We start from the raw sequence: 13765 nt of genomic DNA, 5'->3' as shown, positions 1-13765 counted from the left end.
AAAAATAAATTCACCCCAGTTCCTCTGATGTAAATATACAAACAAAATGCTCCGCTCCACATTTGAGTTCATTACAGCTTGTAGAGTGCATGTTGTGTAGTAATGCTCCCTTAAGTCCATTATTATCTTCTAGTCGGGCCTCAAAATGTGCAAAAAAGTTTGATCCAATTGACTCAAATCATATCTTTCAATGGAAATGAAAGCAAATCATTTAATTCCTTCTTTACGTTAAAAGCATTCAGGCAAACACTTCGCTCCTGTTTTCTGCGACATTAGCACTAGTAATTATCGTCATCCATAAACCTGAAAGAATCGAGAAAAAGCTCTTCGTCCCAATTTCCCTCCATTCCTGCGCCTCCCTTCCCGCTTACATCGGACGAGTTAAACCCCCCCGAAACAATGAGCGTTTGATACACTTCCTTTAAAAGAGAAATACATTAATGATGCTCCCTGACAGTCTGCATTAATCAGAGGGGGCTCCCCCTGAACACAACTCTTTATCGGCCATCGATTTTCCAGTGGGTTTATGGCGAGCGACACACCGAGAAAGCTCGTCGCCGGGCGGCTGCTGGGAAACACATTACGGGGCTGTCAGTTGTCTCGCCATGCATCCTGCATCATTCTTTAAGCACATGAGAAGTTCATTACACCACACAGCTCTGACAGTGCATAGGATATTAGGGGCTGTGTCCATTGTGCATATCTTTGGTGAACGTGCAGCACCGTCGATACAGATGCAGAATTGCAACATGATCCAAATATGGCTTTAAATTGATTAGAAATAAAAAATAGCGTCACGCAGTTATAAAATAAATGCATTTTAAATCCAATAGAAGGGTTCAAATATGAGTTTAAACCTCTTGACTCGCCTAAAGCCTCTGTGAACATTTGCAGAAAAGATATTCCGCTGTAATTACTCCGTCATTTATCCTTTCATAATCATAATAACGAACTTGAGTCTATAAAACACGTCTAAAATGTCCCCCCACTTCAGCAGCCATGTAGACGAGCCTCGCTAAGTACTCTAGTGCCATATTTGGAAATGATGGTGCAGCAACAGTTTCTCCAGGCTCCCTCCTACATCCTACACGTCCCACGTTGACCAAAATGATTTCTCTCCTTTAAGACGCGCACGCCGTTTTGATTTATGACGCTTCACAACTACTAAAATTCAATTTCAGCCTGCATCGCACGCTTCTGATTGCCCCGTAAATGAGATAAACTGATAGCAATTTATTCAAGGATCCCACCTTCTCCTCTCCATTCCTTCTCTGCTCTCTTCTGTTCTCTGAACAGGAGACAACAACTCACATCCCAGACTTGGGTGAATCCAATATCTGCGCGATACGTCTGTATTCCAGAGCATTCAGCAGAACAGACAAGGTGATGCTAATAGAAAACCTTACAGTGAACAATGAGAGAGAGATAGAAAACAATTGTGCGTGTTTGATGACGTGAGAAACATTCAGAATCTGCCTCTTCCTGATTACTCTCGGATTTCCTCCTCAGGAAGTCCAGGAGTCATCTGACTTCAATTATTCCTGTGTGGGGCGTTTGTCGAGGAGATCTGATGATGTCTGATAACGCCGGCCGTCGCTCGTTCAGGGCTTTAACGCGACCGTGTAACTCCACCGGGAGAATAGGAAGATAAAATAGAAGTAATGGACTCTTCACTGAAGAGCTGGGAGCTGCTAACCGCTGCCCAAAAATGAAGAAAATGATCTGATCTGAGATGAACTTTCACCAGGATTCCTCCCACACAACAAAAAAACGCCACCACTTATCCAACACCACTTATCTCCGCGATGCTGATGATGTTCACTCTCAACAACAATGTGGTCAACGGACCCATTCAGACCTTCAAGAGAAGCTGTCAGAGACCATGATAAAAAAGTATAATGATTATAAATGCTAAGCCCCATTTAGGAGGCGTCAATGCCATTGTTGTTGTTATCCAGCGTATCAATCTTGTTGATTGATCATCCCACTCCGGTGACATCAGTTTTATGGCCTCTCAAATGCGTCCCAGTGTTTTCACAATGCCATCCAATTAGGGCGCTCCATTCATCATTGGGCTGGAGAATCATTATTAATTGGGTGGAGAGTCGACTGCCACTCCCCTGCTGAGGGGGCCGCGGCTTCTGGAGATCGGGGGCCTTTCAGGCCACGGCAAAAGAAATGAGGCCCGTGAAGAAGTACTGTGACGGAGGGGCACACGGAGATACAAAACGACACAACTTTATGTGCCTTACAGGTCTACGCAAAGACGATTCAGAAGGAAGGAATCTCATAGAGAAATCGGATGTTTGAGAGAAGGCGAATTTGAAGAGGATCTTATATTCAGTAACAAATGGGTTACCGCACAGAAAAAAAACATGCAAAATTTATCTTAAGCTCCATTTAAACATTTGTTTTGCCGTTTCCACCACATAATTTAGTATGGGCTATACTGACCTGATCCACCAGATCATTTGTAACATAGAAACATCTGCAATCATCTTTTCCATCTAGTAAAGCCTTCAGTGCTGTTCTTTACCCTTCTTCCAGTGAAATAGAAGGTTAGCTCTCCATGTCATCAAACACAGCGAAGCCCAGTCTCAGCCACCTCTTTGCAGACCGACTAATAGGAGTCACTCATACACCTCCAAGTGGGAGATCCCTCTCTGGCTTCCCAACAGCAGAAAAAAAGAGCTAATTGTGTTGGAAAGACAGCAAAGCTTGTACACTGAAGAAGAACCTGAAACATTGGTGGGTTAAACTATCTGTGCTGCACATAGAAACCTAACACATGCATTTGTTAGATTTGGGTGAGTGAACCTTTTTATAAATTTGCGCTACAAGGAAATTAACCCGGGTATCTACAGGTTCCCATCCAATTTAAGTGCAATGTTTCACTGGATTTCCAGAAAAACGGCAACAGAAAATGCATATGAATGCATATTCCACCCACTATGGCTAAGTGCCTACTACGATTCTTGGGATAAATGGTGGCAATAATTAATCAATGAGGTACCATTAAACCATTGTAGAAGAAGAAGAGGATGACGTACTTATATTTTTAGTCTCGTCGGTGGCGGAAGCTTCAGTGGCCGTCGGAAATGGGTGTCAAAAACAGGTGGATGGAAACACATTATTTGGTAAATGAGTTTGGCAAGTTGTTGGTCATTTCAGAAGTGTAGCATTGTGATTGTGCTGTACCTTCGTTGCCTGCAGACAAGCCGTCCGGCTTGGTGATGCCGGTGCTCTTTTTCCTTCTGTGTTTCTTGCGGTTGGCGTGCGGTGAAGGAGGCGGCTCAAGTTTAGGACTCGTGGCGCTGCCCACGAAGGAACTCGCAGGATCACTCATTCCATTGGCTGAAAAAACACAGACAGGGACAAAGATATTATTTTTCTGTTCAATAAACAGGGTGGTTTATTTTGCTTCTATATTGTAGGTAAGTTGAAGTTTCACTGCCACAGCTTCAGCTTGTAATATTCAGTTCCATATTAACAAAGCAATCGCGATGCTACAGGAGTCATGAAGGTTATATCAAATCATTTAAAAGCTCATTCATTTTTTAGGTTGATTTAACAGGGAAGCATGTCAATTGAGCTGATTTCATAATGGATGTATTGTGGAGTCAAAAAATGACATTTTGGATTTGACAGTTAGACTTCAAAGAGTTATAAGGCGTAATGAATAAGTAAACAATGTATATGGCATTTGACAGATACAGTGGACACAAGGGTTTGTCTAATTTTAAAACTATGGAGGAAAAAAAGAGAAACACTGAAATGAAGAAAAATTAATATTAATATTTATTGCTATGAAGAACCATAATATAAAGATAATGAACTGCAGAAGATGAATGAAGACCATTCAAGAGTGTCCAATTTAAAACTAAAAATGATTGGATGAAATATCAACTAGAAATTGCTCTGGCAGAGTGCTGCAACATCATGTTGGCTCTGGGTGATGATTTTTTTTTTTGTGCTTAATGAGGACCGTTGATGAGTCCGATATTAATTACATTTTTGCTCATGCATTGCTTAAACTGCAAGTCCAGTACAAAGACAGCAAGACGTTAAGCAAGAAATGTGTTACAAGGGCAGGCTATAAAATGGAGAATGATTTTTTAAAACATTTGGAATTATTTCTTTAAAAATAAACTAATCTGGTAATCAACCTTTTTTAACTCAAAAATGTACCATTATGTATGAAAATGTACAAATGCATGAATCCTTAGGCAATGAATAATGAATGACACTGTGAACTCTGCTGTAACATCCAGCAGTGAGAGTCTGAGCGCTCCGACAGTGACCACGTGGCCCCGGCTCTAGATAGAGTGAAGGACAGGTAAGGAGCCATCAGTGGACAAATGGTTACCTAAGTTAGCCCGCGGAAAAGCTCTCAATATGACTGTCTGGGAGTGACAGGGGGCTAAGAGCCGGCTTTGTTTCTTGTAAGTGATTTTATAAATGTGATATTAACCTGTGCTACCGTTGGGCAAAGGGAGAGGAGGGATGGGACGATAGGAGGGGGGTGTCAGCTTGCCATCCCTCTGATTTCCTGACATTTGACATCACTTTCCCTTCTTTCCCCCTCCGGATGCCATTATGAATCTGGGAGCGGGGGCCAAGGGGCCTGGGGGAAGCAGGGAGGGAGGGCCGGTAGATGGGCCCCCATATTGCTCTCCTCTTACCACCCTGTGTGGTGCTGGCAGCCTCCTCCATTGTCTCCCATCAAAAGCTCATTGTAGTGTGGCAAACTCCATTCATTTCCCCGTGCACCGTCCCAGCCCCAGGGGTGGAGTGCAGGCGGACAAGGGGCTCAGGGATTATTGGTGTTGTCGTTGCCAGTTGCACATGCTATAATGTGCGGCACTGTGCCATTAGCCAGTGTACAACATTAGGCCTAATTCGGTCATTACCTTTAGGGAGATGGGGCTGTCGTGGAGGAGTGAGATGGGCTCAGCGGGGGATTGAAGATGCAAACGTGGGGGGGGGGAGCGGCGCTCTCGGCCCGAGGATGCATTGTTGGAGCGTGGGCTAAAATATTGGAGGCAGGCGACACCTGAGACGCACATTGTTATGTCTTTATTCGACTTACAGATTAATCCGGGGGAAACGAGAATGTAATTCCTGGAAAAATAAGTACCTTTGTTAAAACTACTGGTGTCTTTAATTTATAAGGGGACCATCCATAGAAGTAGTATTCCTACTTCAGCATAAATAGTGATTGTGCTACTTGAAAATAATCATTTTGGATCCTGCGCCGTCACATTAATAAACATAACATTGGTGCATGTGCTGGACTACATGCATTAAGCTCTCTGGTGTTTTGAATGGCAGCACGCAGCCACACATGTAGCAGCTCCTTGTCGAAGCGTCTGTTTCAATTTCCCTGCTCTCTTACAACAGCCCCCCTGAGACGAGTCATTAGCTGGCTCAGACAGCTGGGGGCACAGGGGTCCTCCATGTGGGCCCCCCCTCCCCACCCTCTGCTTCCTACTCCCTCCATATCCCAGCGTCTGTCCCGCCAGCACAGCTCCGTATGGCGGGTGGAAGACTCGAGCTCAACCTGCCGCCGACGTGACAGCCAGCATTTGTTTAATGTCGCTTGAGGTTAAAGGGGAGGGCTGCCCCTCGGGGGGCCCGACCGTGTCATAAACACCTCTAATTATCAATTTCTGCCCGTAATGTTGTGGAAAATGACCCCGGCCCTGCAGATCCTGCACCTCCTGCACCTGAAAAATAAATCGGGGGGGTAATACCCCTCCCCTTTATATGCACCAATCAGGCTTTGAGAAGTCTGTACCATGAAGGTATAGGAGCAGGGAATGGATGAAACCAGTACACATCGCTGAGCAACAATATCAAAGCAGCTGCAACCTAATGGTTTTATATATTGTAAAGTCTCCTGCCTTTAAGTGGCTCTCGGCTCTAAACGCTGCATGACTGGGAGATTATATTGCTTAAATTGAGAATTATGAAGTTAGAAGCGGACTGATTCCACAAGCCGAGTATCCACTGTGGCATTATTAGCTAGCTGTTAGTGTGTATGAGGGCCATCAGGACCAAGCTGGGTAATGGAGCACACTGGGGATCAGGAGACTCGATTCCCACTCAATATCCAACTCACCTGGGCAGCAGAGCAGGTATCAGTCTAACCTGTGATTACAGCGTATTGCACTCCCGCCATGGAGACGACCGTTTAAACATGCTCCAGGATGAAGACTACGGGTGAGACAAAGAGGGGGCCGCTAACCGCTTCCTGCCTTTACCAATGCCACACTCAGAATGAATGAGAATGAAAAAAAGGGTGAGAGGGAGGGAGGCAGAGAAGGGGGGGGATGAAGAGGAGAGGAGAGGGAGGCGAGTCGTTTCATTGTTATTCAAGAGGCTCCGGGTGAGAAGCACTATGATTCCACCAGGCCCCTTGACATGGCAGCCCTGCCTGTCCTCAATCAAAGCCAACGGCTGCAATTAATGGCAAAAATTAGAAACAATCACCGCCTCCCCCTTATTATCCTCAATTAGAGCATACTAATCAAGGCCTGATCGCGCTCTGCTGCTCTCTCCAAACTAAATGTCAAACTTCATTACGGCCTAGCGTAGAAATCAAACGCCCCACATGCTATCACCCTCACATCGGGAGGCAACGGTGTAAAACACAGTGCCACGGGAAAAGGCTATCTGTGCGTTAACTACCTGCGTCCTGACACGCAAACTTCGAGGTGAAAAGCACTGGTATATAAATTATGGCAGAGCAGAGGAGCGTTGCAGCAAAAACAAGAGAAAAAGGCAGCGATGAAAACTTTTCAGGAGCGTGGCAATATGGACAAATATAATATTGTGATTATTAGCTGAATTATCAACATGCAATCCTATTATTATTACTATTATTAATTATTACTAAGTATTAAAAATCTAATGTTGTTGTTGCTACAACTAACAATTATTTTCAATATGGACAAATCTCTTGATTATTTTATTAATTCTTTTTCATTTTCCATAAAATGTAGGAAAATATAAAATCAATTTACGATCATATATGACAAAGAAATCCTCATATTTGAGAAGCTGGAAACTGTGTCAATTATAAATAGTATCAATTACCAGTTATTGCAAATTAATTTACTGTTGATCAACTTCTAATTGACAATTTTGTATGTGTTTCCATATCCCCTTATTTATTACTTTTCGTTCTTGAGTGCATCGTTTTAGTTGTCCTATTCTTCTGGCCATGAGATCGGTGAGCTAAGATCTCTCTCTTCTAACAACAGGATAATTTGCCACAGAGAGCACGGAGCTACGGTAATGTTTTGCCGTTGGAGGTTACATTACTCACACTCCGACCATGACTTCAGTTATTGTCATCAGCGAGCCGTCACGTTGCCCAGACGACTGCTTGAGCCTCTTGCTTTTAATTCAGGCTCAAAGATTGAGGCGTACGAAGGAGAGCGGGATCTAAACAAGCACCCGCTGCATTAAGAATGGGAGTCTTTATGAATGCAAGCAATAGAAAAATTGGGCCGGGATTTAATCAAAAATCTGCGCTCAATATTCAAGAGACGTTACTACCTCTGCTTCTGCCTTTGCTCAATAGGTTTTACAAATGAGGACATTCTTTAAATAATATGGAAATGGTTACCTGGCTAAGATGCATTCATTCTGCAGTGAATCATCAATCTGCTGTTTTTGCATCTCAGAATCACATTTTATGTTAACCTGCAACCTTCACCAAGGATAATGGAGTGATTGGGCTAGGTTCAAGTCAATTCGAATGGCAAAACATGAGCACCCGTCGCTGTGGAACACCCTCTATTGATTATTGAAGGCACATTAGGATGAAAGATAAGAGGGTCGCATTTCAATCAAGTTTATGTTTTCCGATAGTCCCGCCACACTTTACATTACAGACGTATTCCGCTGCTGTAATTCAGATTATTCAATCGGGAGGAGTCGTGAAAACAAGATGTTTTTCAGGGAAAGTTTTTCAGCAAAAAGATGTCGCTTCTAGTGTACAACACGAGCCTTAGACCGTCTGCACAGACCACGCACTGATTACAGAGAGGACAGGCAACATATCTATCATTTGACGCAACGTTTCCACTATTATTTTCAGCTCATTTGCCTCATTCAAGCTCATTTGTGGTTACCTTAAGAGTAGCATGGAAATAATTGAAGAAAACAGAATAATAGGAGATTTATTTGAAGACTGGATGCTGGTTAATGAGCTATGTTAATATTGAGGGCTTTTCAGTTTACCAAACATGAAAATGGGAAAATTCTCGGCCTCTTCGTTTTCACAACATAATGTTTAGAATCTCCTATTTGTCCACCGAACGCACGTTCGCAAACATCAAGTATGAAGCTTGTTTTTTTTCCCTCTCTTCCACACACACGCTCCTTGGAAAAAAGCTCACATGCAAACATCTACACACACAACACACTCGTGCTCATTTATTTGAGGACCCCACGAATCTAAGTAATTCTGCTTTGGGCATGCTGCTGATGGGAGACAGGGGTAGGGGGTGATGGAAGTGCCTGCGTCCAGGCAGAATTGATCGTTTGGCAGCTCCAAATGAGAGACAGGCTTGTCTGCGGAACCACGAGGGCCGTGCAGTTGGACTCCAGCAGCGCTCGTAAAGTGCGCTCTTTAAACTGCCGGGGCCCCTGGGAGCCCATGGGGAGGGGGGGAGGCGCCGCCGTGCTAATGAGAACTACCAGAGTGCAAACATGCATGGAAATGACTGTTATTCTGTTGATGTGCATTTAAGTGCTTTTTTACTGCCAACCACAAAGAGAGGGAAATAACTGGTGATGAATGGTACCCCCAAAAAGCATTCATTTTCCTCTTCGGAAGAAAAGAGAGGAAAACAGAGGAGGGGGGGTAAGAGTAAGATGGAAGGTAAAGACAGGGCGGGAGGGGTAGACATGCATGGGGAATATATTATCTTACTTCACTCAAGTACAGTGACAAGGTGCAATGTGACACAGAGGCAGTGGGTGGAGATGCATCGATGGCAGAAAGTTAACCTTCACTGTTCCTCTTCTCCGAACACGGCGCTCCTAAAGAGCAGCAGCCAAAAAGGTCACAGCGATCACAGCCCTGATCGCCTAATTATGAAAATGGGGATCGTTCCACCTGTGTAAGGAGCTCGGGGGGAAATGGCGTCTCCATCACGCCGCGCCTCCAGATCAGATCTGATGATTTGGTTCTTAAGTCCCTTGTGTTTGTGGTAGTAAACGTGTAAACGTGGCACGGTGCGTGGGGAGAATCTGGAAGCTATTCAGGGGGATGGGAATGTAGAAGGTAGGGGTCTTACGGGCTCCGCTGCTCGTACTGGTGTTGATGGCTTCATTCCACTGGTCGGCGCTGGACACGGAGAAGGAGCGTTGGTGCATGCCGTCTTTACTGCCGCTGAACGCGCCCGTCTGGAGGGATGAGCTGCTGTTGGAGTGAGGAGCACCTGGAAAAGACGTGACACAAGAGAATTATTGTGTATGTTCTCCTCATCTCAATTCTAAATCAGGCTGGTAGGTTTCCTTAAAAGGAAGGGAAAACAGTCTGTAATGAAGTAATAATGATGCAATTGAGTTGTTTGGTAGTTTCTGCAGCAATGCAACGCTGCTGCCACCATATTTGCGCACAAACCTCCGCCAAGCAACCCCCTCACGCAGACACCCGCGAAAAACCCCTCTCCTTCCGCCTCTGCCTCTAATTAGCCCTTAATTAACAAGATACACTCTGAACGCTAATTATCTCGCCCCATCCCTCTGACTGCCACATCGATCTCCACTGGCGTCAGCAGGCGTTCTCTCCCTAACTTCCAATCAGGCGAGCGGCGGCTCTCTTTACTAATTCATGGGCTCGGCAGCGCCGTGTGGGGTCCCTCCCTCCTGTTCGCGAGCAGTCGCTACAACACACCCTAACTACTCTGATAAACTCATCCATACACTTCCAGTCATGTGCGGAGAATCAGGTTAAACTACTTAAGATTTACAACGGATCAAACTGCATAGATCTGTGTCATGGCATATAATAATTACAAAATTGTGTGACTGAAATAAGAACATATTTTGGCCTACAGGGAAAGATGGGTTATTAATAAAGATGTTGTACAGACTTTTACAGTATTTTTTTTCCCTTAAACTACTCCTGCTCAACTACATTATAAGAACAATAATTAAATGTGATGAAAAGACAATGAAAAGTTCAAATTTCCGAGACTTTTGGGAAAACAAGCCATTCCCCTGACTTTGCAATGCTTTCTCCCCTTACAGGAATCACACGTCAGGACCTTTTATTCAATTATTACACGTGAATATCAGTTTTCTGATTGAGGCGACAGTAACAGAAAATATAGTGTGTGGGTCGTGTGTAAAGTAAACTAAGCGGCACGGGTGCTTGTTAGGATAATATGTCCTACTCATTATCTAGAGTAATAAGTGTATCAAATTCACATAATCACGTCTAATTAGTATCAGTAATTATCTTGTTGGGCACAGGAATATTAATCTTCAGGTCCCAGAGGGGAGGGAGCAGAATCACAGCAAGAATGGGAGAGAGAGCGAGGGAATCATGCTGAGGAGCACCGACTAAATTAGCATGCTGAAATCAGAGCAGAGGGGGAGGGGGCAGGGCCGAGGAGTAGGGGTACTGGAAAGAAAACGGGAAACTTTGTTGTTTTTATTAAAAGTGACGATACATAAAATAAACTCATGATTTCAAGAAATAAAAGGCTTCTGGTGACTTTAATCATTACTGAAATAAAAATAAGAATATTACCAAATATGATTTCTAAAAACCACAAGAATTCTGTTTTTGTTTCTCGTAACAAACCCTGTATTAAACAGAAAAATGTTCACTCGCCTCATTTAGACATAATTCTTTATGTTTCTACTTTTGACAAAGTGTGACTCTGACACATTAAAAAGGGGAACGGCGGGAGGGAAAAAAAGCCTGTTAGATAACTACAAGGCAAGTTACATTGATATTTAAAATTCAACAATCACATCTAATTGTCAAATTGGATGCTAATGATTAATGAATTATACATGGCTGTATCCATTAGTCCCCAGAGACCACTCCTGCATAAAGGGGAGGATAATGTAATTACAGTGGAGAAATAATCAGCTTGTGGCATTAAAAGAGCACTGTACTCGCAGCTCCAGCCAAGCCTGACTCCAGAACACATTCACTCGTGGCACTTTGGTGGACTGACAGCGATGATGAACCGGCAAACTGAGGTCCAAAGACTGAGGTGTAATAATGAATTTGGCCAACTTTAGTGATGGTGTTATTGATTTGACAGTCAAACACGGATACATCAAGCTTTACTAGATTTTATTGCAATAATAGTATAATAAAGAAATATTATGGGACATATTAAGAGTAGAAAGGCCCTCAGAAACAAGATTTTGATGATTTACCGACATTTATTAAAAAGCTAAACTTTGATCTCCATTGATGTATTGTTTATTTATGCAGTAAAAAATCAACAGTGATCAAGACAATTAAAGAGTATCTTAATGCTTCTACTCCCCCTTCACTTTTGACTCCACTACATTAATAATGAATTAATATAATATTTTCTAATTGATATTTTATTATCAAATTTGATAGATCTAACTACCCAACAGCACAAAGTAAAAACAAAAATAGCTCCACCTTAGCTAACTGCAACACTGCAATGCTTCGCACACCTTTATGCATCAGGATTAACATTCTAATATTTAATTATATAACAGACAGCAGCCATTCTGTTGTATTGTACTTGTACTGGAGTAACATTTTGATGACAGCCTTTTTACTTTTAATAGAGCATCTTTTCTACTTTTACTTAAATAGAAGATAATCTGAATCTGTATCTAAATGCTGTCATTTTAAATAATTCTAGCAAAGAGAAACATCTGCTCTACTAGAATACAAATTCTCATCAAGGATGTTGTTACACAGATACGTATATATTTCATATTTAGCGTCTGCAAAAAATTCTTATTCAAATAAATGAAAACTTAAAACGACAAAGCCCCATAAGGAATCCTTCTTGCGGTCTGTGTCGTCGTGTTTAAAGAGGTAACAAAAGCCACATCGTGTTTTCTGCAGGCGATCCAGGACCGGGGTGTTAAGTAGAGGCGATGGATTAGCGGGGAGCAGCGCTGCCTTGCTTCTCATTTCTCTTTAGGCCAGGCCGTCAGTGGGTTGATGAGCCGTGACGAGGCCTGACCCCTCCGTGGAGTTGTTGCCATTATGTACAAGTAGTGGGATAATGAAGCATTCATGCTAATGTGGGACGGGCTGCACATCATCTGCGGCTGTGTGTAATCCACCACCATCATCCTGACCTACCCCCCCCGCCCCCCCCCCCCACCATGCTGCTGCTCTATACATAGCTACTATTTGTATATTAATGCTCTGAATGATGTATCCTTTAACACGTGGGTACAACATGCTCTTGTTTAGATGTCCTGCTTTTAAAAGAAATATAACATTTGATTTTTTTCATCATTGAGGCCTCATGATGCGTGATGTTTCTTATTGTCAGATGGTGCTCGCGGACATTTCTAGCTCTGCTATGCTACACTGTTACTATGAATTTGATATTCTCACGTCATTGCCTCTGAGATTAGGTAAGTTAAAAAAAACCTAAAATGACTTTAGTCGCCGCAATATTCAACCAGGGGTATTTTGTGTGAAGCTCAATTACGTAGAAAAAAAAGAAATGATGAAATTTGACAAATGAAAAAGTGTTGGATAAATGTGTAAAACATCAAGCCTCGGCCACTCTAATTGGGAATAGTACAAGAACAACCCAACTTAGCTAAAACAACTTCATAATATCCACTTTTATATAATTAGTCGTGTTAAAAAAACGATTTTGAATGTGAAGGAGTACTTGAGCTAATCTAATAAGATTATAGTACCTACAAGAGGCCAGACTGCACCAGTGTCGGCGCTGGCAGGGCCTGCTGGTTCTAGTGAGGAGGGAATGAACTAAAGCTCTTCCATAGGCATCTCTCTCCCCCCACAGGATTGATTCAAAGTGACTGGGCCCATTAATACTTTGATACAACGTATCTGTCGCCGGTGACACGGCAGGATGCGCGTTAACAGGGAGGATCATATTTAAAATGGTTCCGCTCAGCACCCAGCGAAGGAATTAAACCTGGCCGCTCGGCAAACTCGTGGGCGCATGCGTTCTCTCATTTACTCTCTGTCTTCTCAGCCTCTCCTCTTCATCTTCCCATCTCCCCCCATCCACCCCGCCCCTCCTTCCCTCCGTCGCTATCCCTCTTCTCCCAGTGATTATAAAGGTCTTTAGATCTAAGGAATGAATGAATTACCAAAGGCACAGACAAGGCTTGTGATTTGGACGCCTCGGATGAAAAATTACCCCTTTGTTCCCTTCATCAATTGCACGTCTAATGAAATCAAAATCCCGATCGCATAATCAGAAGAGGGTCCTCCACCCGGAGACAGACCTGATGTGATTTGTAACCTTTCTTTTCCTAAGTGGAGATTAAGGCAAATCTCCCACACATTGTTCCCTGATGCACGAATGGATGGCAACTGACAATCTTAGGAATTTGTCATTGAGGAGCCTTTTCCAAGAAATGAGGAACAAAGAAAACAGACCAGTTGGTGCCGTTTCCGCCAAAAACCTGGTCTGGCCTGTTTTTGAAGGCCTTTTGTCCGGCCCGAAGACTCCCCTCCACCCAGTGCTCAAGGTGAACGGTCTTTGGGATGGAACAACCTCGACCCGACTGTCCTCTGCTC

At 43.3% G+C, this 13765-nt stretch overlaps 1 protein-coding gene across 3 annotated transcripts in view; it reads right to left on the bottom strand.

Annotated features, from left to right (window-relative positions):
- agap3 (ArfGAP with GTPase domain, ankyrin repeat and PH domain 3) overlaps window positions 1-13765 on the bottom strand; it is a 103843-nt gene that overhangs the window by 22093 nt on the left and 67985 nt on the right. For all 3 annotated transcript variants that reach the window (XM_084008169.1, XM_084008171.1, XM_084008168.1), the window contains exons 12-13: window positions 9312-9455; window positions 3199-3354 (exon numbers count right to left, since the gene is read on the bottom strand). In XM_084008169.1, the coding sequence (XP_083864295.1) occupies window positions 3199-3354; window positions 9312-9455 (300 nt within the window). The remainder of the gene's footprint in view (window positions 1-3198; window positions 3355-9311; window positions 9456-13765) is intronic.

Source organism: Eutrigla gurnardus (genome assembly GCF_963514095.1).
Source record: "Eutrigla gurnardus genome assembly, chromosome: 4".
Lineage (NCBI taxonomy): Eukaryota > Metazoa > Chordata > Actinopteri > Perciformes > Triglidae > Eutrigla > Eutrigla gurnardus.
This window is presented reverse-complemented; position numbering and strand designations above follow the sequence as displayed.